Below are 13,963 nucleotides of genomic sequence, written 5' to 3'. Positions count from 1 at the left end.
TGCAAGCTGATCTGTGGGCTTCATTACACACTGCAAATGCTTGTGACTGACTTACTGTCAGTTAACCCGTGGCCTACAGTAGCCACATACAATGGCATTTTCCCAATGCTGACAGAGACGAAACCAAGAAATTGCTAAGGTTCTGCATTTTTCACTTAAGACTTGCTTCTCTATCCCTAATTACACTGAACAGGGACTTTCATTTCACTATCCTCTGACATCTGATTGAGAAGGACAACTACGTTAACTCGATTCCTTGACTGGAACATACACTTAAACATTCAAACAACAAGATCCTGGTTTACTCAACTTCTCCCCCACAGGGTAAGAAAGGAAAACAAAGACTCCAGGATTGTAAAAGCAAGCCCTAACTCTTCTTTTCCGAGTACAAGAATCTCACTCTCCTGTTCCCTTGCAACTGATGCTGCTATAAGTCATTGAAGTGACTCTGCTACACACTCCAAAGACAGACGGGGTACTAACAGGAACGGAAGTGCTGAAGAAAGATGTGCCTCTAAAGCAGACAAGTTGTTCAGGCCCTGGGCTAGGCAAGCAACAGGTAACACAGACTGACAAAGAGCTACGTATTTGGAGATGAATTCTAGGTACACATCTCATGAAAACCAGAAATATAAAATCCAGAAAGGCTTTCAAAAACAGTTAGAGGCAGGAAAGGGAAGAAAAAAAAAAAAGAAAAAAAAAAAGAAAAAGAGAAAGAAAAAAAGCCTTCCTTGCATGGCAGAAAGTATCACCAGAGGTGCTTTCTGCAGCTCCCTGACCATCAGACAGACCATCAGACAGACCATTTCTGCAACTCTCAAAGTAGTTCAGAGCAAAGTTGGACAGAGACCAGTTTTAGGACACCGCCCCAGTTAACACCATACAGCTTTCTACCAAAAGCTGCTCTCAAGTTCTGTTCTGGCAGTGGTCCTGCTGAAGGGAAATCTGATGGCTGCTTTTGTCATTTGTGGAGAACAGCCCTGCAGGAGCCTGGCAGGGAAGCAGTCTCCATCCATTAGAAAAAAACACAAGCACGAGCAAACCCAGCAATCCCTAGACAAAGTGCTGCAAGGCTACATGCAGAAAGAATACTGGTAGGGCCACCAGTAATAGAACAACACTGCAGACAAGCACCAGGACACGTAGCAATTGCTTTTCCTAATCCATTCACTGCCGATTCCCAACCCATCAGATACACCTGGCAATACAAGTGCAGTTGAGCCACTGGAACCCACACTCAGATGGCTATGGATGATGCATAGATAGGATGGATACTCCAAAGATCTCTTCGCTGTTGTGTTCTTGTCCTTGCCCTGATCTGAGACAAAAGCAGAACAGTGTAATTAAGTATATAACAGCAAAAACACCAAGGGATAATAGTCAACCAAAGTAGATGTTACAGTGATTGCTGCAGTAGGGAGCAAGAAAAGTAGCATCTACAAATACAAATCTGCTGAAGCACCATTAAACCAAAAGAACATATTAAGGATATGAAGACTATATTTAGGGAACGGCTTTGTGACCAACTATTTGGCCTAAGTAATTGTAAATCTTCTATGTACTGTTGCACATAGTACTCAGTAACAGCTTTCCAGTGAGAAAGAATGGACACAGAATTAGGGTGCTTTTGACCTCCAAAATCTGGTAACTGCAAAACACAAGAGCAGAACAACATTTATGGAAGAGCACTTTTCTGTATAACATTGCAGATGGGCACTGGTTGCACAGCCATTACCATTATCGATGAGCCACATCACGTACTTTCATAATGTTGCCCAGAATTCATGGCAGGCCAAACAAGTTCACAGCTGTCTACGTTCATTGTTTATATCTTCTAAAGATCCAAAAGCTCTCTTCTATGACTGTGAAATTTCATTTATATTCCAAGATGCACTTAGAACAAATATCATTGGTCTTAAGATAGTCCTCTCGATATTCTTTGAAACAAGTAATTCTGTCTATTTATTGAACTCTATTAAGTGCCATATTGAAATTCTAGCTAGATGTTCCTGGAAGAGACATTTGTAGTATCTTCCCATCAAAGCAGGATGGGAAGATACTGACTAACCTCTTATTTTCCTAACATGCTGAAGTGGTATTTATTAATAATTTTTATCCCATATTTTCGGCATAGTGGTTACGTTTTTCCATCCTTACCTTATATAGGGCTCTATTGCTGTCATGATTCCACTTGATTCCAAGATACTGAAAAATCTAAAGGCTTTTTCTTCTATTCTTGGCCCAGGGTGCCTCTCATGTACCATTTACATGAGGTGATCAACACCTGCATTATCTGTAAAGTTTTATTCATGGCTATAATTTTCCCTATTTATTTAACATAATCTGTAAATAGTAGCACATAAACATATTTTAATTATTTCACATCTTCTTTTAACAACTCTTGAATCAGAAAAGACCTCCAATGCTCAGTTAGCTGTTTTGATGACCTAGTAAAGCATTTGTAAGGAAACTCCATTAATCATTTCACTTCCACATTCAAGTTTTTCCTCTTCCTCAGGACTATTTTCATTTTGGTTAATGACCCATTCCAAAAACAGCTGCAGATCACCAAGCACCTGTCAAGATGTTTATTTATTGCCCATTAGAACTGCAGCCACTACAACAAAGCAACCCTTTACTTCAGGTTTTTTTAACTGACCAATATGACACACAATCATTTTCCCTGTATGCACTCCATAACCCATCACCCCCATAAATATCATCTACATGGTGCTTTCACTTCAGAGGTGGATGTCACCAGCACAGCTTGTTCAGACACTTTCTACTGTGAAGTAGAAAAATGCAGGAAAATGCATACTGTGGTTGCACTGCAACAGGTTCCCCGTGGAACCCCAGCAAGATCTCAGCTGCATTTCAAATCACATCTGAAAGAAGTTGATGTTTAGCAACCTGGCTGAGGCACAGCTTGGTGACCTGGACTTCCAGATGACCAAACCCTCTGCTATCATCTGCTATCTATCAGACTGCTGTAGCCCCTGCACTGAAGCACATTTATTTTCTTATCTTTAAATGCCTAAGTGAGACATTTCCACGGGAAGCCAAAACGTTTTAAGAACAACTTATTCAGAAACAGAGTAAAAGGTGATGTACGGTTACTCTGTATGGACTAACAAACATAACGGACCCCCAGATCTAATCATGAGTAAGCAGTGTTTTCAACAGGAAAGGTATATACAAAGAAACAAATTAAAGATGGTCAGGTTTTCCTTTGGTGACGTCCATATAACATTTTGGAGGTGACATACACACAAGAGGTTAAGAACAAACACACCAAAGCAGAATTATGACACAATTTGCTTGATAAACAAGTAAGCCAACTCCTCTGAAAGGAGAAGAGGCCCAGAGTGGGGCACAGGCCACTCACAGGGAGTGCCAGGAGGTAGCAGCAATACACAAGGGAGAACATCAGTCCCTGCACTGTGCATTTAGTGGAGAAAAAGGAGAAAATTCTAATGCTGTGGTCCTCTCAATAACCGTTTATTTTCTCTCTTGCTTCCTTTCTCTTTGTACCTTTGCCAACTTTTCTCTCATTCTTTTCCCACAGCCAGGCACATCTCATACCATGACACACTAAGCAGGAATCCACATGAGCAAACAAAGTTTGTGACTGCAGCTGTCTGGGAACCATATAATAATTAAGGTTGGAAAAGATTTCTAAGATCCAACCATCAACCCATGACCACCACGCCCAGTAAACCATGTTCCATGCACCACATCTACATGCTTCTGAACACCTTCAGGCCCCCTGCTGCCACTGCCATGAGGAACGTGCAGAGGGACTTAAATGAGGCAGTGGTACACAGAGAGCAGCAGCCAGCAGCACTGTGTGATGGTGTGCTCCCCCCCACTTTCTTTCTCCCAACTTCCTTCCTCAGCCTGGCCTCACAAATAAGGCCTTGCACAAGCAACCAGATTAATGGGGCAAGGACTACAGTAGATGAAACAAACCACCCTAAGAGTGAGCTGGGTGAAAAAAATGCACTGTTCAACTTGTTGGCCTGTGGAGGTGGTCTCAGCTTCATTCCCTGACCTTCCTCCTTACCTTCTGGTAGTCCTAGGATGATTTTTCACTTATAGCATTGTGAAAGTGGAAAAAATTTATGTATTTTACAAACATAGTCTAGAGGTACATATCTGTTGTCTTTGACGTAGGAGAGAACTACAACCCAGTAATTTCTTTTACATGAATTGGAAGAGTCTTACACCAACTAACCCCTCCCATTTTGTGTGGGATGTAATTACCTGAGAAAGCCAATGTTCAATGCACCACATATATTATAAGCAAGCTGTGTTGTTGCTATCTTTACATTGAACCAGCAGTTAAAATTCACACATGACAAAACAAAACATTCAGTCATCTCATCTCGTAGGTCACCTCAACTGCAGTCAGTCAAATTCTTCCCAGTTTTTCCTCTCCCTGTTTTGTCATCTAGAACAAAATCATCAGGCAACGTCCATCAAAGATGTCAAGGTGAACGACTTTTCTAGTTCTTCAACACTGGTAGGCTCCCAAGGATAAAAAATAACCACCTTCTTCTTTTCCATCATGAGGAAACCATTATCACTAAACCTACCCTTTATACTCCCTACATCCAAAGTAACAAAAGGAGCAATTGCAGTAGTCTGAAGATCAAATCTATAAACATCATCTTGTTGCGATACAGTGGCCTGGAAGAAAAAAAGAAATAAAAATAAAAAACATACTTACTAAGAACAACCAGTTACACCCAAACTGTGAAAGAGTTGTTTGTGATTAAAACAGACTGAAAAAAACCCCCACGTTTGATTAAAGTTATTCTTATTTTCCTATTCTATTACTGTAATATATTCTGGAACTAAAAGGTCAAATACATAACAATCATGCAAAAACCACAAATACTAATGATAGCTTTTCTTCAGAATAACACAGATCGTGAAAAATGAAACTAAGGAGTGTTTTCCTTTCTTTTGAAAATTACCAAATAAATAGTAATATGATTTATACTCAGAACTTGTATCCTAAACTTACTGTGGTGATTTACTGTGGAGTTCCCCCTTTACCTACGTACCTAGGTAGGTATAACCTATAATAACCTATTAATTTATGCTCTAAAGTAGCTGGTCTTTCTGATCACATCAGTAACAGAACCACATGGCAAAAGTCACAGCAGCACAAGAGGTCACCTCTTCCTAACAGAATAGTCTTTATGCTACATTGAAAAGGCAGCTATGTTGTGAAATATCAGAATGAGGCCTAATATTAAGTTCAATCAGTAGTTAATGTCTGTAAAGCTTAAAAGAACAACCAGGATAAATTTTCATGGAGCGGTCTCCATTCCCTGTCAAGAAACGTTATGATATATTGTTTTTAAATTCCAATATGTGGAGAGCAAAATGTAAAAAAACACACCCTGCTTAAAAGAAAAACAACCCTTAATTTTCGAGAAAAAGTACATGTAGTTTGTATTGTGTGCTAACTGAAGAAACAGTAAGCAACGCTATGAAGGGTAGCACTTGGATTAGCAATATATTTGGAAGTCTAGTTAGATTATTAGTAACTATGTATAGAAGCACCACCTTCTTATGAAACAAAAATATTTTTTAAACCACAGCTGCGTATGTTCTTAAAATACCTGCTCTGCATTTATCCCTGCTAGCTATCCTTACTAGCTGCTGCTGCAGAGACAACACAGCCATGGGAAAAAGGCATGAAATTTCCCAGCAGTGCTCCAGTTGCACAGCTTTTATTATTGGTGATGTCATCCTCAAAAAATAAAAAAAAAGCAACCCAGCATGACTCAGACTCCAGATTGTGCCACCAGCTGAAAAAAATAAATAAAAAACAGGCTGGTTTCTTTCCTTTGTATACTCCGAAAGCAGGCCCTGCTACCATCAAAGAGATAAGAGGGGAAAATCTAGCCTATTTTCTTTTTGTAAAGCAATTATTGCTGGTCTAGATTTAAAGAGATTAAAGACCTCTATTCTCCCCTTGTTTAGTTTAGCACTAAAGAGCAAGGCTGCAGTCTGGAAGCCACATGTGAGAACACACAGGTCCCCATTCAGCCACTCTGCTGACTAAGAATTTTGCAATACGATTTACGCACTGAAAAGTGAAGCTTAACTAAATTTGTGTGTGCACATGAGTATGTGTGTACATACACACACACAGAGCAAGCCTGCATATATTTACATAGAAGTAAGCTTGCAAGGAACAGGAGAAATTCAGGGAAAAGCAGTAAATGGAGAAAGCAAACACTTAGAAACTTAAATGCTTTTGTGTCTGTTCAGAAGACTGTCACACTTTATAGATATCACAAAACAATCACTGTTAGGCAAATCTTAGCCCCATGTCTGAAGGGCAAGGATTTGCAGAACAAGGAAATGAATATGCAATATTGCATGTTAGCAGTGTTACACTGATCTAAAAGAGCTTGAGCACTTCAAGAAGAAATACTGTTGACACTAATGTATTACACGCTCAACCGAATTACTTTGACCTGGTACCAACCTACATTGATGTTTTCAAGCCAAAAACACTTTGCAACAATGCTATTTGCTGTCTAGAGACAAGAAGAATGAAAGGAGCAATGCTACAGCAATAAAGTGAAAAATAGACAAAACAAATGAAATGGAGATTTCATTATTTAAACAAACAAACAACAACAAACATACATGGAAAAAACAGTATTATTCAGATACGTATGTGGTGACAAAAAAAAAAAAACAAAAACACATGACTTTGAACTCCTCTACATAGAAGCTAAACTACAGCAGCTAAGGAGACAGAATATTCAGTGGAAGCAGAAACTAAAAGAGGCAAACAACTCAAAATACTTGGATCAGCAAAACCAAATACAGTAATTTAAGATGGCTTACACTAAGTTGAGTCTTTTCCAATCCTACAGCATCCTTCAGGGATGAAAGGAAGTGATGATTCATTGGACTCTGGAGTCCATCTTCTCCCACAAGGTAAAAAGAAACAACACAGCTTTTCCTGGTACAATTTCTGCATCTTTCCAGCAAGGCATTTATGGACTCCTTGTAGATAGAGAACGCACTTTGTGCTTTAACAGTCACACCATCTTTGGCAAGAGTGCATACTGGCTCCAGAGAACTCCAGGAGTTCACAATGACCTGTTCAGACACCACAAAGCTTAGCACAAGAAAAGTTATATGTGCAAAAAACAACCCAGTATCCTAGGTTTCCTGATACTCATTGGAAGAGTTGTTTTCCTGACAGTAGCAGATGATTCACCTCTAATAGCAAGAAAAGATTTAAACAAATCTACAAGAAAAGATTTAAACAATCACTATTGAATAATAAGACCATTACATAAACCTAACAACATGTATGTTGCAGTCGGCCTGGATTTGTTGCTCTTCTCATCTGTAACGTTTTCTTGGTTTGCTTTTTAAATCTCTAGGCTCCTTGAGAGGAAGGGGTTGCTAATTCCTGTCAGGAGCGTGCTGGAAAATTGAGTTATTAAGTGATTGATTTGTTGACTTTTTTCTTTCATTCAAGTTCCTCTGCCTGATTTAAAAAGACAAATAAACGGATTTCTTAAAGTTGCTCAAAGTATCTGACGTAATTCATCTTCAGCTCTAACTGGGCTCTGACAACACAAACGTTCTCCCTGCAACAGCATCCCTGACCTTGCCTCCATCAGCCATATACCTTCTTTTTCTAGAGCTTTTTCTAAGCTCTAGGATATCCTTGTTCAGCCAAGCCAGCCTTCTGCCCCACCTGCTTGACATCAAGCATTTTGGAATTGCCTGTTCCTGTGCTCATAGGAAGTGACACTTAAGAAGTGATCAGTATTGGACTCCAATGCCTTCAAAAGTCATTTCCCAGGGTACTATAAGACAGCCTGAAATCTCCCCAGATCCAGGGTTGAGGTTTTAGAGGCAGCTTTTCTCCTACCACCAAAGATCTTAAATTCTACTACTTCATGATCACTATTAATTCACAGCCACCAGTTGCCACTTCAACCGTGAGACCTCTGTTCACAAGTAAATTGCATCATGTTGAATTAGGGAATGGACTTACAGAAGTTTGTCTATATGAAGATGTGTTCGTGTAATTTTCCTGTATTCAGTAGCTGACATTCTGTAGCAAGAGATGTGAGAGTAATTTAAGAGTGTCACTTACCTTTAAAGTCAGCTTGTGGTCTGTGTGAAAATCTGAGATACCATAGATATACAACACACCATTATCTTCATAGGCCACAGGCAGCAGTGGGGAAAAGAAGTTTTGGGCAAAATAATGGAGCAGTTTCCACTTTCCACCATACTCTGGGAAAGGATTAAAAGGGAGAAAAGATTCAGACAAAATCCAACTTTACCTTGGCACACAACAGCTTCTTGTGCTCTCAGGTGCTGCTTTAACAGAATAATGCCCCCTCCAGTCCTTTTCACCCTATCGGGCAAAGAGAATGACTAAAGTTAATCTTGTTTTCTTCCAGGCATGGTTCTCCTCTGGAATAAATTTGATGCTCTTGAAAGATCTTTTTTTTTGAGCTTTGCCACAAGGTCAAATTTAAAAAAAAAATAAAATTAGTCCTACCACTGACACACTGTCATTCAATAAAGGAAAGCCTCAAACGAGAGACCTTAACATAACTGACACAGCATAGTTCATGTTAAGCATGCAGCTAGACCCTCTATGCTGTTGAGAATACAGCCAAAGACACAGGCATTAGTGGCATTGCCACCAACACCCACCATTGCAAGGAGATGGACACAATGGTCTGCCTAATCTCTTCCCTTTTCCTCAGTTCTCCCCTAAAAGACCAGGAGCAATGAAGCCCAAGTATTCAAACCAAGGACAGCTCCAAGTTTGGCAAAATGAATTTGACCAGGTCTAGAAATAAAGCTCACTGTATGGGATTTACTGAAGACATGCTGTAGATAAGACAGTTTGCTTCGCCTATTGAAAGGAAAACTATACCTCATTACTTTTAATATTGATGGTCTATCATTAACAGATAAACTCTGTCTCCTCTCCAAAAAGAGTAACTGCCAGATGAAACACTGCCACACAAACATTTTGAAATAGTTCTTTCTCTATTTATTTTCTACCTTGAATCCTCTATCAACATTTTCATTCTCTTTGCTCAACTGTTTTTGAAATAGCACTAAAAGCAGCAAGTCAGATCCATTTTCTCATTTAAAAAAAAAAATAAATAACTTAGACATCTACTTCACCCCATCCCTCCTCCGGTTCTTTGTTTCATACAGCAGGTTTAAAGTTCAGGGATGCTGGAGAAGTATTTCCAGTAACACTGGTGTTTTTTTGCTTGTAAACACTTTGCAATTAAGGACCTCACATCCAGAGTAACGTAGATCTTGAAAGGGTGTGTTTGTGGCTTTCATAGGCAGACCTGAACATGCTCAGCCTGCACTTCATACAGACATGAATGAACTTCATGGAGAACAAAGTGCATTAGCTGCAGCTCAGTACCCTGCACCTCGTTTTAAGCAAGCTCACAGTCAGCTAGATGGGTGAACAGACAAGAAAACTTGAATCTGCCTGGAAAATTCATATAAAACTGAACTGTGTTATAAGATCAGACTGTTGCCAACAAAATAACACTGGCATTCATGCTAATTGTACTGAGGCAAACTGAAGAGACAAAGCCTGAACAATTATATTAGGAGAGGTTGTACAGTTTCTTCAAAACAGGCAGTTTGCTGCACTGAACATAGTGAGCAAATTGGTGCCACTCAGCACATGAACAAAGCCATGTTGTTTCATTCTGAGGACAACTCCTGATAGAAAGCACTGCTGGTCTGAAGCGCGACTCCTCCAAAACCAAGGAGTGCAAACAAATTATTCTTTTGGGCCATAAAATTTGAGGAGATGAGAGATTTGGACTGGGAACAGCTTACCTAAAAAACACACCAAACTACGAGCCAGTATCTTATCTGAAAAATAATAGCAGCTGTCCTTGCATGAGAAATGAGCACTGCACCCAAGCCCAGGCCCAGGCAGGGTCTGAAATCTCAGAAATCTTCAGGACTGCCACAAGACTTTCAGGAATTCCAACTGTCATGCAACAGAAGCTTTCCATTGTAGGCCTCAGTCCTTTGACTGGAGGAGAACCCCCCGTGAGCACAGACAAGACACCCAAAATAGGTTGAGGTTTCCATTGCCTGCTAACTTGAACTTTTTCTTCAGTTTAATTTACATGATGAAAATCTAGACTTCTGCTTATCTTAAGTACAAAAACAATTGAAGTAGAGAAGTTTCTGTAACTTAGCATAATATAAATTTCTATTTATCCTCTACTGGGCCAGGCCGTCCATTTCCCCTGTGCCTTGATTCCTGACTGATTTTCTTTATGTAACCACATTTTAGTAGCTACTGAAGGGAAAAACAGGTTCTCTACCTAGGCAGCAAATACAAAGATCCTTAGATAAACTGTACTGTGGAGAAAACAATACAGCATTATGCCTTTGCAAGGAGAAAACAACCAAGCAAACAAAAAAAAACTCCACAATCAGCAAACAATGCAAACAAGCCACACACTTAAAAATTTTTGTCATATCAAAACTCATTCTAGGGTTCAACTACTATAGCTATTTGTTTTAAGCTGTTTGCAAACATTATTCTGCTTACCTGAGATTAGCTTGCTAAGGTTGATATATCCTTTCCCAAAAAAGACTACAGCCACTTGATGAACAAAGCTAGACTGCTGGAGCAGGTTCACACAGAAAGAGACTACTTCCAGTAGTAGGATCTCAATAATACCACCGTCAAACTAACTTCAGACAGCAGAGAAGCTCACTGATAGAAAAATCACACTTTTCAGCTCATCGCAGAGTTAGTTTCTTGATTTAAAAATTAGGCAAGCTGTGTGTAAAATACTCCTCCTGCTCCAAAAAAGAATGCCAGAAATCTAGACATTAAGTAGCTATCCTGAGATATTCTGGGGTTTAAACCTTCCTGTTTCAGGTATGCATAACAAAGGTAACAGTCCAAAGTTAGTTAAAACAGCCCTGGGGTATTTTTTTCCTCCTCCTTCTACTCCTCCCTCAACATTTCAATGGATTCTTGAAGAAATCCAAGTTTCCCATTGTTTTTTCTTGGTAATAACATGGATCTGCACTCTTCGTAATACCAAACTTCAGAAAAGGAAATAAAAATTAGGTTTGCAAAGAGATGTCACCAGCCTTTTCTGGCTGTTCCCAGAAATTATCTACACTCATAGCAGGAGTGAGAACAAGCAGATCTTCTCCCTGGAACAGATTTTCAATTAATCACATCACTGAATGCAACCTGATAAGCACGCAGGTAGTTCTTCTCTCACATCACTCTCACAAATTCAAATCTATTACTCTCCGTAATAGCTTACGGTGTCACCAAGGGCTTTGAATATTGAACCTGCAATAAAAGCCAGTTCTCTCTTCAAGGGAATCTCAGGACAACTGAGTTGGGTACCTTAAGGTGACAGTTGTGGGGTAGGGTGATAAATTGCTGTGTCTGTCACAGCACTCTTCAAAACACACAACACGCATGCTGAAGCAGTCAATGTGGCACAAAGGGTTTCACAAACAGGTGCTAACAAATAAAACCCAGTTGTAGTATAACTTGTTAAATTCTGAACAGTAGATAGAAATACTGCACTGTTTTCATTTTGTTCCAAGTAAACATCAGGAAGGTGAGTTGAAATGTCATATCTGCTCCTCATTTCACAAGGAAACATTTCCACTTGGTACAGGAAATTATACAACCACTTCCATGGGACTCTGTGAAATAACAGATTTAAGTAAGAGGCACTTTGGTGATACCACTGTGCCAAGACACAGAAACACGTTTTTGAAGTGCAAATAAAACTAATTTATCTGAAGTTTTGCATAATTTCAGCTATTAGCATTTCAAAAAATCCCTCTACTACACTGCCTAATTAAATGAATATTAAACCTTTCCTCATTTCCACTGAGGAAATAGAGCAAAACAAAGGGACAGCTGCTTCTTTGCTGAGCTTCTTTTCTGTAAACTAACTTCAACAACACATGAATAATTCAAGTACTTGATGCATTTTCTACAATGACATCCGCTCTGTACTTGAAAATACATATTTATGCTCTTCACAATCACTTCATCTATCAATATACCTCTGTCTTTATAAGATATTTTTTCAAGCATCTCTCTTCATTCCGAATCTTCATTGAAAGTCTAAGAATAGTCATTGCTAGAATCACAAAAGTGAGCGTTATGATATTCTCTTTCCTCACATAAGTCCAGAAATAAGAACGTTATATGGACCCCTGTAAATAAAATAGTCTGCTACTTGTACTGCTTTGTTTTTCGCTGTTCACAGTTGTTCCTTTGACTAGATGAATACTAAAAAGTGAGAGGTACAAATGACTCCCAGTGAACTAAAAATAAAACAGGGAAGGTGGGGTAAGCTAAGTTCCTGAAACAAGGCCAAATGGCATTTTTTTCTAAGGACAGATTGAGAACTTCACACTACCTCCTAGGTTTTTCTAGTCCGTTCTTATTTCACCACACACAAAATTTTTAAGGAAATATTTTCAAAAACAGAATATTTTGACAAATAACTAAAATTGAAAAAAAAAAAAAAATTGAAGTCCTATTTAACTGTCATTGAACAACACCTCCATTTCAAAATGACTTCCAGACAAAATATTTAAAATACGAAACACAGCCACTTCTCTCATACCACTTCTCTCCTACCACACGTTCCTTCCTTATTCCTTATTTATATGAAGAGGTATTCCTTACCTCTTCATATGCCTCCTTACTCTACTCGAGTGTGCTAAAAAGAATATGTATTATAAAGAAAAAAAGAAGATATCACGTGTAGTTTAGCTAAATAGCATATTAACAGAATAATTTAGTCAGAAAGTGAGATTCAACTCACCTGACATTAAATCAGAAACCAAACCTCAGCCAGTTATCTTCTTCTAAGCAAAGAACTTTTCAGAAATTATATGCTGGTGAGAGGTGTCATATGAAGTTCTATGAAAAAAAAATTTCCAAGGAAAAAAAAAAAAAAAAAAGAGCATAATTTGTCTGGAAAATGAGGTTGCACCCCTAATCTTAACCATCACTGTTTCCTAGTAGACAGCTTTATCTGTCTTCATTTCCTTATTTCCTTTGGAGAAATGCGAAAAACATGTTTTCAAGAATTAGGAGTTACATACAATTTAAATTCTCTAAGCTAAACCCTTCTAGAACATGGTTATGAGTTGGTGGCTACTAAATCCTAACTTCAATTGCAAAACATCCGTAGTAAAGGAATTGCTCCTTTCCTTATCCTCTCTGGCAGACTTGTAGGATGATTCTATAAAACACTCTTCTGGAAAGCACTTCTAAAAGATGGTCAGAAACAAAGTGTGCCAAGTCACCCAAGAGAGACTGCAGAGCCTTACTTCTTATTCTGATATTTCCACTTGAGGAAACCAAAGACTGGCTGGTACATTTTATCAGACTGCTGCAAAACTTACCCAAGGAAGACCATGAAGGTGCCTGCCAGATGTCATTGAGTTGCCAATACAGAGAGCCCATTGTGTGTCCTTCTCCCTTGATTATTTCACTTCGACTAGAACGATAGAATTCAGTTTCTGTCTTAACGCACTGAGCCTGCATCACCTTGAGTCAAATACATTTTAAAAAGTTATTTTACTATACCTTACTTTCAAAATGTGTGTATTTATTCAGTTAACACAGACTTCACAGTAGCAACACATACTTTCAAACACAAATTCCCATTATACATTCAAAACTGTGCACCCAAAGGGCAATCTTTTCTCAGCTGCATTCATGTTTCTTCCCAGCTTCCCCATCTGATCTTCAAAAAACACTCTCAATAATTTTGCACTGGCCACGTTCTCAATAGAAGCTAAATAACCGGTTATTTTCATCACAGAGAGTATTATAATTAGGATGGGGACTTATTAAAGAAGTCACAAAATGAAGGAAAAAGTTACCTTTGAG

General features: G+C 38.9%; 1 protein-coding gene across 12 annotated transcripts in view; it reads right to left on the bottom strand.

Moving 5' to 3' along the window:
• The window catches only part of MANBA (mannosidase beta), a 65,458-nt gene that overhangs the window by 14,017 nt on the left and 37,478 nt on the right, over nucleotides 1–13,963 (bottom strand). For 10 of the 12 annotated variants that reach the window (XM_042811769.1, XM_042811768.1, XM_042811772.1 and 7 more), the window contains 4 exons: nucleotides 13,474–13,618; nucleotides 8,150–8,292; nucleotides 6,877–7,134; nucleotides 1,199–4,689 (listed from right to left, as the gene is read on the bottom strand). In XM_042811769.1, coding sequence (XP_042667703.1) covers nucleotides 4,465–4,689; nucleotides 6,877–7,134; nucleotides 8,150–8,292; nucleotides 13,474–13,618 — 771 coding nt within the window. In that variant the 3' untranslated portion in view covers nucleotides 1,199–4,464. The remainder of the gene's footprint in view (nucleotides 1–1,198; nucleotides 4,690–6,876; nucleotides 7,135–8,149; nucleotides 8,293–13,473; nucleotides 13,619–13,963) is intronic. The other 2 variants (XM_042811774.1, XM_042811771.1) reach the window with 2 other exon arrangements.

This window comes from Centrocercus urophasianus, unplaced genomic scaffold, assembly GCF_019232065.1.
Source record: "Centrocercus urophasianus isolate 14NV4802_14NV808 unplaced genomic scaffold, USGS_Curo_1.0 seq_13, whole genome shotgun sequence".
NCBI lineage: Eukaryota > Metazoa > Chordata > Aves > Galliformes > Phasianidae > Centrocercus > Centrocercus urophasianus.
The sequence above is the reverse complement of the archived record's forward strand: the minus strand, read 5'-3'. Positions and strand labels throughout refer to the sequence as shown.